The 11691-nt window shown below is 42.7% G+C and overlaps 1 protein-coding gene across 3 annotated transcripts; it reads right to left on the reverse strand.

The window, feature by feature from the left end:
• Positions 1 to 2480: 2480 nt before the first annotated feature.
• On the reverse strand, positions 2481 to 11572 carry PAK1IP1 (PAK1 interacting protein 1). Of its 3 annotated transcripts, none has more exons than XM_064160954.1 (10): positions 10692 to 11572; positions 9823 to 9985; positions 8661 to 8781; positions 8487 to 8561; positions 7810 to 7862; positions 7183 to 7328; positions 6995 to 7092; positions 5681 to 5780; positions 3967 to 4093; positions 2481 to 3332 (listed from the first exon to the last, which is right to left on the reverse strand). In XM_064160954.1, exons 1-10 carry the CDS (start codon positions 10752 to 10754, stop codon positions 3187 to 3189), a joined length of 1092 nt encoding a protein of 363 aa, XP_064017024.1. In that variant the 5' UTR covers positions 10755 to 11572; the 3' UTR covers positions 2481 to 3186. The 3 variants fall into 3 exon arrangements, with proteins under 3 accessions (XP_064017024.1, XP_064017025.1, XP_064017026.1); XM_064160955.1 differs by lacking the exon at positions 10692 to 11572 and adding an exon at positions 10560 to 10684; XM_064160956.1 differs by lacking the exon at positions 10692 to 11572 and adding an exon at positions 10136 to 10684.
• Positions 11573 to 11691: the final 119 nt, after the last annotated feature.

Genomic DNA, 11691 nt, shown 5'->3' on the forward strand with positions numbered 1-11691 from the left:
GATGGGATTTAACAAGGCTAAGTGCAGGGTTCTACACTTTGGCCACAACAACCCCAAGCAGTGCTACAGGCTGGGGACAGAGTGGCTGGAGAGCCAGTTCTGGGCTCCTCAGTTCAAGAGAGATGTTGAGGTACTGGAATGTGTCCAGAGGAGGGCAACGAAGCTGGTGAGGGGCCTAAACCACAGCCCTATGAGGAGAGGCTGAGGGAGCTGGGGTTGTTTAGCCTGGAGAAGAGGAGGCTCAAGGGTGATGTCATTGCTGGTAGTCTACAACTACCTGAAGGGAGGCTGTAGCCAGCTGGGGGTTGGTCTCCTGTCTCAGGCAACCAGCCTAAGTTCTAAATGGGCTTTTGCCTCTGTTTTTTTTTCCTACAAGACCTAACAACATCCTTGAACTCTTCCTGGATACCTTCCCCTATTTCCAAAGGTGATACACCCTCTTTATCCCCCCTTAATTCCTTTAGAATCTCCTTGCCCATCCAGTCCAGCTGTCTCCCTCTTTGGCTCATCTTCTGGCACAATGGGACAGCCTGTTCTTGGGCCTTCAAGAGTTCTTTAATGAATTAGCCTAACAGTGAGAAAGTGGAGAGCAGTTTCATTCCCTTGTTGTCTTAAGTGACAAACAGGTATCTCCTGTCTCTATTCAAAGTGCTACAACCAACACAGATCTGAAGTATAATGGAGGAGGTTCCCTTTTCTGTCCAAACTGTGTAACAGGTATGAGGTTCAAGTTTCACTAGCCTGTTTCATAACACAGCACTGGAGTTTCCCTAACAGGGAAGCAGGAAAACTGGAATAAGGCCACAGCTGCCAGAGCTGCAGAACTCACCTGGGGTTTGGCTGAGATGCTGCACACTATGCTGTTTCTTGCAGTTACAGCTTCATCAACTCTACTAGTCTCATGCATCTTGCCTCCTTCTGACACAGGAAGAGCTGAACTTTCTCACTGCTGACATCTCTCTGCAGTGGTGCTTCCCCCCTGTCATTCTAAGCACCTCCCTGGAAACTAAAATGGAAATTATGCTGCCTGTAAAGGTGGCCGTCCATAAGAAAACATGAACAAAAAACTGCCAGGTACTGGGCAGTAGCTGAGCATTCACTCAACATATAGAAAATATGAGTTCTCCTCTCAGGACTGTTTCAGTATCTCACCTTAAAAGTGGTTAGTACTTGTTTTCTCTGTCTCCACAAATTGTTCTGAGTCTCATGAGCTATATACTTCTTTGTTACTATGTTTAAGGTAACTACGTCTGAGATGCGTAATTCTTTGTTACTGCATATTCTGTAGTATTTCCTTCTAAGTCTAAACTTTAGACCAAACATTCTGTGCCAATTTTTGCTTTTTAATTCTTAAAATTACATGCAGATTGAGTATTTTCTTGGTGCTTCTGAGACCTTGCTTCGGTAATTGTGATGTCCATGTCCACGAGCTCATGTTTCAGTAGTGGAAGCCATTTTGTGAAGAAGTACTATAGAACAGATGTAATACTGCTTGCACTGCTATTTAAGCTCATATTCTGTAAGGCCTCTATTTACTCTAGGGGCCTTGCTACCAATTAAAAATATGTTCATAGAGTCAACCAGGTTGGAAGAGACCTCCAAGATCATCCAGTCCAACCTATCCCCCAGCCTTATCCAGTCAACTAGACCATGGCACTAAGTGCCTCATCCAGGCTCTTTTAAACACCTCCAGGGATGGTGCCTCCACCACCTTCCTGGGCAGCCCATTCCAATGGCAAATATTCAGTACCTTTCCTGATAAGTCTACGAATTTCTAAGTCCTATATTTCTTGTCTGTGTTTGGCACACACACAGTAAGGGTATTACTAAGGTTAATGCTGTGTTAAGTTCAAGCTGAAGTACAACTGAAATCCCTTTAACGTTGAATTTAACTGAGCTCATATAAATCAACTACAGAGAATTTTCAGACAAGAAGTTGTGATAATTTATCTAAATAAGGTAAGCAGCTTAAGAACAGATAGATACCCACCTCCAGTCCTGCCACTGCAACATCAACAATCTCCCAACAGCACTCACAATGCTCTCTTTGTTTCAGTGTTGGAGCACACACAGTGATATATCTGGAAGTACATCCTAGTTTGCATCCCTAAGACAGCCTGTGTTCCTGTATCCAGATTTGGCTCAATTTTATTTTCTCATCCTCTATCTTTTTTTCCTGCCACACAAAGGAGGAGGAATAAAGAATTAAAGTGAAGCAGAATAAAGCACAATTCAAATTACACTAAAAAAATCCCAGGAGAAATAATGACTACCCTGTCAGTGCAGAAAACAACAATAAAATGCCTCACTTTGAAAGAAACATTGAAAGAGAACATTCAGGACAGCAATTTGACCTTGCTCTCTCCAGCTGAACTTTGTTTTTCCCATTGTATATTTGTAATAACACTGAGGATAAAATCCTGCTCCCACGGACTGAGATGGTCAGGAATTCACTTGAAGTGTAGAACAGATTGGTGACATTTTATCAGCATTACAAACATTTCAAATGTTACTTTATTTTTTATCAATACAGCTTAGATTAAGGACTTGAAAAAAATACTGTGGGAAGGAGGAAGACATACAAATCTTCCACTTAAAAATATGTATCATATTCTGGATGTGAACCACAGGTGCAAAGACTTTCAAGAAAACTGAATGCCTTAAATATGGGCACAGTAAAAAAAACCCAAACATTCTTCTTATAAATTCTATGTGTGAGTCTATGTCAAGAACTAGAAAGTGTGATTTGGTGTGCATGTATAAATGGAATATGGTTACCATATTTAAAGTAACTTTAACATGTTCCTTCTTACAGCAGGAAAAGTAATGCATGAGAAGGGCAGATCATATTTTTGAGTCAAATGAACGGTAACTCTTCCAACCATAAAATGCTAAAGTGCATGCCTTTTTAAAATGCATTTAAGCCAGACAAAAATGTAACTGAGACACTTGCAGCTATTTTTATCACTCTACCTGGCTTTTTCAGAGCAAGTTAAAAACTGTATGAAATTGGCAATTTTCCCAGAGTGTTCATTCAGATTACGAGAGTGAAAACATCCATTACTTTTAAAAAAGGCATCAGTTCAGGAGCATGTCTTGTCAGAAGCTCACATCCTTATAAAAACTACAACATCAGCAGCATTTACTTGTTTATTCAGGAGGGAAAGAATCTGCCTTCTGCATGAACTAATTCTGTTTTTTCTTCTTCTTTTGCAGTGGAACTTCCAATTTTTGTTTCTCTGGAGTTATTTTTCTTTTTCCTGCTTTATTGCTTTTGTCAGGCCAAGAAACTTTGTTTTTCCCAACTATTAGTGATATTTCATCTTCATTTGCTGAAAAAAAGTGCAAGAAATTATTCATACTGATATTTACATCACCTTTGTGGTCTAAAATGACAGAGCTTTATTTTTATCTCATTTTTTAAGAAAGACTTATTAATGATTTTTTAATTTACAGTGAAATCCTCTGCTTATGCTAGTTTTGTCTGTGATATGAAAATACCTAGAGGTCAAGTATTATGATACTTGATACATATTATGATACAGGAAAACAACAGCAAAAAAAAATATACTGAGCCAGACTTCCTAAGTTTGCCCAACTGCAATGGCCTTAGGCCTCATTTTGTTCACAGGACAGCAAGACATGCAGTTCTATCAAATGGTTTACTCTTTTCTTATCTGTTTCAGAAGTTTCAGAGTGCCTTCCTCAGTATGTTATTCCAAGAAAGAGAAAGTAAACTTTCATATAATGAAAGTGAAAAGAGGCTTATGTGCCCTCCAGAAAGACGAGAGGACATCAGAGAGATGCCATCAAGCTGGTAAGGATACCTGTATCACTTGCCAGAGTCATCTCCCCAGTTCTTCAAGATACCAAAACTTTTCTTGATGTGTATGGTAAAAACCTCTCACTTAGCATATTTGGCTTCACAGCCACATGATCAAACAAAAATACACACAATTCTGTTACCTTGAGATGATGTTACATCTCTATCAGAATTTTCTTTCACTTCTGAAGCCTGGTCAAGCCATACTGCAAGACATGTCAGCCTAGCTTTGGTGTTGACTTCACACAGTAAAGATGGCTCATCTTCAATCTGAAAATAACAAGAGAAAAAGATCCATGAAACATTATTTCACAGAATCACAGAAGATCACAGAATTGTCAGGTTTGGAAGTGACCTCAAATATCATCCAGTTCAAAACCCCTTGCCATGGGCAGAGACACCTAACACTAGAAGTGGCCTGATCCAGCCTGGCCTTAAGAACCTCCAGGGATGGGGCCTCCACCACCTCCTGGGTAGGGCAACAGGGCAACTTATTCCAGGGTCTCATCACTTTTTCCTAAGATCCAATCTGAATCAACCCACTTATAGTTTTGCTCCATTCCCCTTAGTCCTGTCACTACCCAACATCCTAAAAAGTCCCTCACCAGCTTTCTTGTAGGCCCCCTTTAAGATACTGGAAGGCCACAATAAGGTCACCTCAGAGCCTTCTCTTCTCCAGATTGATAACCCTAGCTTTCTCAGTCTGTCTTCATAGGAGATTATTAATTAGAAGTTATTGCATCAGATTCCTTTTCTTACTCACAAACAGAAGGCTGCTGGTTAGAAATAATTTCTTCAGAGAGCATTTCAAATTGCTTAACTACAGTTGTATCAGTCAGCTCTGAGACTACTTGAGCAAATACCAGGGATAAAGTGTCACCAGGATGTGCAGTGTAACAGCATCAACTCATTTTAAATTACCTGTATCATACTCTGTATCATACTCTGCCTCAGAGAGCTTGGCAGAGAAACCTGCAGTTAGACAAAGTTTTACAGCATTTTGCTTGCACAAAAAGAAAATCACACAGTTGGTCAAAATAAAGACAATGTTTCAGAGAAAGGCAGAGTTCCCTGCCACCATGTCAACTATGTATAAAGGGAACAGAAATCTGAGGTGAAGGAAAGAGAGGGATTTTCACTACTGCAATTAAAAGTATAAAAAATAACTGCTGACAGACACTTATTTGAACTACTAAAGAGACTTACAGTGGAATGTTTTAGACCCTTTATTACTAGGCATTACATTAAAAAAATCAAATTCTGATTTTTAAAAACAAACTCCAGAGCAAACAATAATGGTGAGAAACTTTAAATACTTGTTGACTTGTGCTGCTCATAACTGTTTGAAAATACAGGAAATAACAGTACCTAGTACACTCATGTGCTTGAATTTCTCAGGACTTTTTACTCCTACATGAACAACTACACCCCCTCCAACTCCCAAACCACCGAGTTTGTGTTTTAATTTAAAAGAGCAACGACAGACATCAACACTACAAAAATTCACAGCAGTTCTTAAGAGAATGTATGACTCATTAGATAGTTGTCTGGCAAGGTAGGTCTGAAGGAAAGCATGGCATTACATAAAGAGAAGATAGGATCTCCATAATATCACTGGATTTTGTATTAAAAAAAATCAAACTTAGAAAGATACAAAAATCTACAAAAGTGCACAAAAATATGTGCATAGACATGTGCATAGACATATACAACTCTACTGTACCTAACATGAAGACATCCAGATTTCAAGTAAATTTTCCTCAGTGATCTACAGTTCATCTTTATAACTGAGCTATAGTGCAGATTTAGTCACCTCATATTTGTCCATAAATGTAAAAAGCACTCTAACAGACTAACCTTATTGAGATCCAGATTCCACATTTTAATGTAACCATCACTGGAGGCAGTAACAATAACATGTTTTCCTTCTCTTTCAAAACTAAAGATATCTTTTATTCTGTGAAAAAAAAAAACAAATCACAAACCTTTGTCACTTCATAGCATGGCAGTTCACTCTGGAAAGCTGACAGAAATCAAAGATGAATAGGCAACAGTTGAAAAATCACTCTGAACAGAAGCCCTACAAATGACAGACAGGAACCTTGAATGGTAATCTGTTTTGAGTAGGAATGCTGGCTTTTGCTAGGCTTGCTACAGTTCAGCTCAAAACAGTGTAACATTTTAAAGCACACACTTGATTAGCTGCATCAGTGGCATTTTAGCTAATGTTTTTGTGTTTTGATGAATTAAAAATAGTGTTTGAACAAATATTTGGTACACAACAACAGAGTATATGATTACCTTCCTGTTGTCTGGACTGACTACAACTGGTTTGTTTTATTTCAGCATTCTGAGGAGTCAGATTCTGTGAAGACTGCTTCAACATTCATTAGATGACCTTGCAGGAAAATACTGACACTCAATTTCAAACAGGCACAGACTACACAGAGAAGTGGGTATCTGTGTGTACGTGTGTGTGTATTTTTACACACACACATAAATTAAGAACTGTAGCACTTCTATTTCTATCCTCGTTTATTGTAACAAACATGGACAGCACGGTACTTGTGCTCATACCAAAAGCAAACAAGTCTATCCTAAATCTAGAAGTTAGTGCACAAATAAATTCACTTCCTATACTAAAACAATACTAAAAATTGCTGAGTGTTACAAGTGAGAGGCCTTGAGCACAAGCCCTATGAGGAGAGGCTGAGGGAGCTGGGATTGTTTAGCCTGGAGAAGAGGAGGCTCAGGGGTGACCTTATTGTTGTCTACAACTACCTGAGGGGTGGTTGTGGCCAGGAGGAGGTTGCTCTCTTCTCTCAGGTGGCCAGCGCCAGAACAAGAGGACACAGCCTTAGGCTGCGCCAGGGGAGATTTAGGCTTGAGGTGAGGAGAAAGTTCTTCACTGAGAGAGTCATTGGACACTGGAATGGGCTGCCCGGGGAGGTGGTGGAGTCGCCGTCCCTGGGGCACTTTAAGGCAAGGTTGGACGTGGCACTTGGTGCCATGGTCTAGCCTTGAGCTCTGTGGTAAAGGGTTGGACTTGATGATCTGTGAGGTCTCTTCCAACCCTGATGATACTATGATGATACTATGATGAAGTCATTGAACTTTATTGACTATTCCTCATTGCCATAGATATTTAAAGAGTAAACAAATATAGAATACCTGTTCTCATGAGCTTTAAATTCACATAGGCATTTTTGAGAGTCACAGCTGTAGAACCTTACAATTTCATCATCTCCAGCTATGGCAATAATAGAATCCTTGGAATGGGAAGAAAGAAATGCCAGTGTGATTACTTTCATGTGTTTTGAAACAGTTAACTTCCCGGCACCTTTCTTTTTTCTACTTACTGTAATGAATCTAAGTGAAGAAATCCTCTTCTCTGTGGTGATAGTGCCGATGACTGAAGCTGTGTCAAGTTTGTAGATATCCACTTTATTTGTTATCACAGTCACATACCTCTCTCCATCAGGGGACCATTTAATTATGTGGGCATCTGTACACATTGAGACGTTTTTAAACACACACACAGTTTTTTTGCACTCCATATTGCATAATAATAGAAACCATGAGGATCTTTAGAAGCTGCTAGATGCTGTTTTCTATCTAAACTTGAGAAAAATTAAATGTAAAAAATCTAATAAACTGCACTAAACAACTAAGCACTTAAATATTTATTTCTGATTATCTAAAGTGCAGAAAGAAAGAAACAAACAAACACCAAACCACATTTATTTCAATGTTGTGACATCAGATTTCAAGGAACAAAAATTATTATAGTGTCACTATGTTTTCCTTTTGGTACATTATTAAGGACATAAACTTACATATACTTGCTTGCATGTGTAAAAAAAACCACTATAAAAGCTGCTTGCAATTAAATGACTGGCTGACTAATAAAGTCTACTTTTCTTTACATGAAAACTAGAATTATCTAATTCTACTAATTCTAAGTGGATTTAGACTGATAGACTTACTTTGCTTCAGGTTTTTGATAAAGGCTGATCGTCCTTCTACAAGATTCCAAGTTCTGAAAGATAACGATAGATAATGTACATTCTGGTTAAAAAAGGCACAGCAAAGCTGAGGTCCTGTCTGCCGACATACAAAGGAAGCTTTTAAGCATCTCTACACATTGTACTCCCTTCTTAATGCAAGAGTAAATGACTTCTTATATTGCTTGCAAACTATGAGATTGGATTTGTTACATTTATTTTATAAACCACTGTTCGAAATGCATAGCCCCAAATGAGCCCAATACTAATTTATGCTGCTAAAATAGCACTTTATGTATTTGAAGGACAGCAACATGTACATACCTCAACTGATAAATTACTTGTCTCACACTAAACAAAAGCTGACAGTTTCCAGTTTAAATAAACTGTGTTCCAAAATGTAAACGTGTTTGTATATCTAAAGTAAATATAGAGTGAGAGGACAAAGAGAAGCTACCAACAGCAAGGCTGTTTTAAAAAGACTTTTAAATATTGCTGGTACCCAGAACTTACAAAGACAAACTAATGGATCTTTGAAGCACTTGAGGTCCAAGTAAGTGTTGCATGGTCTAGTCCCAACATGAAATTGTGTCATGTAACAATTCATTAAGAGTTGCTGAATTACGATTCTCAGCATTACTTCATTGGTTTTGACTCACCTTAGTGTTTTATCTGTTCCTACTGACAAAGCTAATTTCCCAGAAGGATGAATAGAAAGAGATGTCACGTGCCCTCTGATAAAAAGAAAGAAATGTATTACCCACATGTACTATTTACAAGGAAAAGAAGCAGGAATGTACAGAAAGAAGAATATGCAGATTTAAGAATCTCACTTATGTGCCTTCATGGATTTTAGGCATTCCCATCTCTTTGTATTCCAGATACAAATCAGTCCATCTTCAGCCCCACTCAATAGATGTGCAGTACCATAGAATTCCAAACAAGTTATTGTGCCTGGAAATACAAACCAGAGCTATTAACAATGTCAGACACACTGAACTGCTGTCACACAGATAATATATAAATTAAAAGAGAAGCTTCTAGCATCAAAACATGTCAGCTACTACCACACCCTTGGAAAAATCCAAATAATTTCCTAAGTATTCTTCAGAAAACCCTCAAGCTTTCTTGTTATATTCTGTCACTGATGTACTCTGTCATTTTCTCTATAGAGGTACAGCTCAGAACTCCAGCCACCTGCTGCTTTCCCTAAAAAGCAGTACAGCTCGGAACTTCAGCCACCTGCTGCTTTCCCTAAAGAGCAGTACTCAAACACTGTAGCTCAGGTGACACCAAGCTTCTCCTAGTGATAAGGAATTCTCGTATGTTAAAGCCCTGTTCATGACACAGTTGAATTTACTGCTTCTTGTAGGCACCACATTCACCACATGAGTTGAATGCAGGTACCACATTCAGCCTAGCTCCATGGTTATCATGAGAAAAGAGCAATCAGAATTGTGCTACAAATGACCCAAACACGGTTACTGGGATGGCCATTAAGTTATGTGTTACACAGCTGTAGTTCCATATGCACACAAAGTGAGAAATATACTAGGTTAAGTCTTCTGGCAGCAGCAGCCTACTCCCATAAACCAAACTCTTTTGTGTGGCTCACATACATCTAAGACACAACAAAAACATCACAAAGATGGTCACTGGGATTAAGCACAGTCTAGAAAAACTGTCTTGATAGAACTAAAATGGCTCTCAAGCCATTTGTGGGCCACAGCTTCTTAAAGTAGTTTAAATTAAAAACAACTGGAAGAAGCAGCTACAGTTGTGGGCTAATACTCCCAATGATTTTTGGATTTTTATGCTCATCTCACTTCTAATTTTTTTTTAAGTTTACCTTGCTACACCAACACAGCTGCAATACCATCATGACTAAAGACTTATTAAAACCAAATAAAACCAAAATTTTCTTGGTCTAGCAAGTGCCAGCTTTCCAGCCCTAACTTTCCATCAATTATTTTTTAGGAAGCAAAGCTCCCTTACCATTGTGCTGCAGCAATGCCCCATGTTCTATCTTCTTTTTCATGTCATAGATTTGGATTGTCTCATCTCTGCTCCCAGTGACCACGTATCTGTTATTCACTGCTACTGCTGACAATGAGGCAGAGTGGGCATGATGTGTAAAATCAGGCACAACCGACCAGGGCTGTAAATGAAATGCACAACAAACAGATCTCTCTGAAGCTTAGAAGTGTAGAATGGAAAGGAATTATGCTTGGCTGCAAGTACAATGGGATCTTACTGAGTTAACATGCTGTTAGGAGATTAGTCGGAACGATTTAAGTATGCAAACTACCTCTTGTAATCAGTGTTGGTTTTAGATGGGGCTGCACGTGAAAAAGTATATGCACAAAGGTAAATCTCGTGGGCAAGGAAGGAGGATTCTCTCTTTTCCCACCACTGCAGGCTGGAGACACGCCTTTCGCTTGGCTCCGGCCCCCTCCTCCCCGGACACGGTGGCATCCCTCCCCTGCGCAGCTGGTGGCTCTCTGCTCCGCAAGGCTGCGAGGAACTCGCTGGCTCTGCAGTCCGCGCAGCGCCCACGCGGCCGCGCTCTGCACGGGCCTTGAAGGAGCCTCGGCGCCCAGCGGCGCTAGCCGCCTCCGGGGGTGTCCGTGGGCCTCCCCCACGCCTCGAGCAGGCAGCGAGGGGCCGAGCCAGAGACTGCAGGACGCTGCCCCGCCCCCGCGGCCCTTTAAAAGCCCACACAGCGCCCGGACCAGTGTCCGCGGAGACACGAGTCGGTGAGTAGTCGGGCAGCTACCGCGGGGTTAGAGGCGTGCTGGCGGGCGGCCGTTAGGGCGTAGCTAATGGCCGCCGGGCGCTTAACTTCTTCCCTCCCTTGCCGTTACCTCGGCGGGCCGCGTCGCGAACCCGAAAAGAACCTGCTCGTAGCAGCCCGCCACTAGCTCCATCCTTCTCGTCACGCTGGGCGCCAGCTTGGGGCCCTGCCGCCCTCCTCCGCCGCCCGTCCCGTGCACTGCCTGTGGCTGCGCCGGTGCACCCCGAGCTGAGCTGAGACCGCGGCTGATGGCCGAGAGTGTTCTCTCTGAAGACAGCTTGCGGCCTCCGCCGACCGCCAGGGAGAGGGACACGCTGTGGGGGTGGCGGGGGCGCGGGGTCCGCGGGTCAGGCGCGACGCGGGGCAGCCTGCCCGGGAGGTCCTCTCAGGGCGGAAGCAGGGCTCGCGTTGCTGCTTATGGCGACGCCGAGCGGAGAGACGTTAGTGTCGGGAGCGGGGTGGGGAGGGGGGGAACGGGAGACTGCGGTGAGCGAGGCCGAGGTGTGGGGGTTGTCGGTGGTGGGAGGGAGCGCAAACTTATCTACTCCGCACCGGGACTGGGGCCCGGCTTCTCTTTCTGGGGGGCCTCGGAGCCGCCGCCTGACGATGGGCCTGCGGGGCGGGGAGGCCCGGCGGCCGATGGGCCTAGGCCCTCCTGGTGTGCCGGGCGCGGCCAGAGGAGCACCGCGGCCTTACACAGCGTTCTGCGGGCGCCTAAAAAATATTTATTCTTTCAAACGTGTGTTTTATTTTTTCTTTCCTTATCGCGTAGCACGATAAAAGGGAAGGGCGGCCTCGGCCGCGGTGTGGCCGCCGCGGAGGGCTGCGGCCGGGTGGGGCGTAGTTGGTGCCGGGCGCCGAGGCTCTTCCTGCCGTGCCGAGTGGCGGAGGAAAATGCGTCACAGTGCGGGTCGGGCCTGGGTTCGGTGGCTGGCTGGGCTCTTCTTAACAGCGTCGGCCCGCGGCGCTGAGGGACGTGGCTGCGGCCCTGACCCGGCTCTTCCTGTGACAGATATTATTGCAAAGTGGCGCGGGTTTGTGTCCGAGCTTGGGTGGGCAGTGTTGGCACA

The sequence above is a fragment of the Pogoniulus pusillus genome, chromosome 21, assembly GCF_015220805.1.
Source record: "Pogoniulus pusillus isolate bPogPus1 chromosome 21, bPogPus1.pri, whole genome shotgun sequence".
Taxonomy (NCBI): domain Eukaryota; kingdom Metazoa; phylum Chordata; class Aves; order Piciformes; family Lybiidae; genus Pogoniulus; species Pogoniulus pusillus.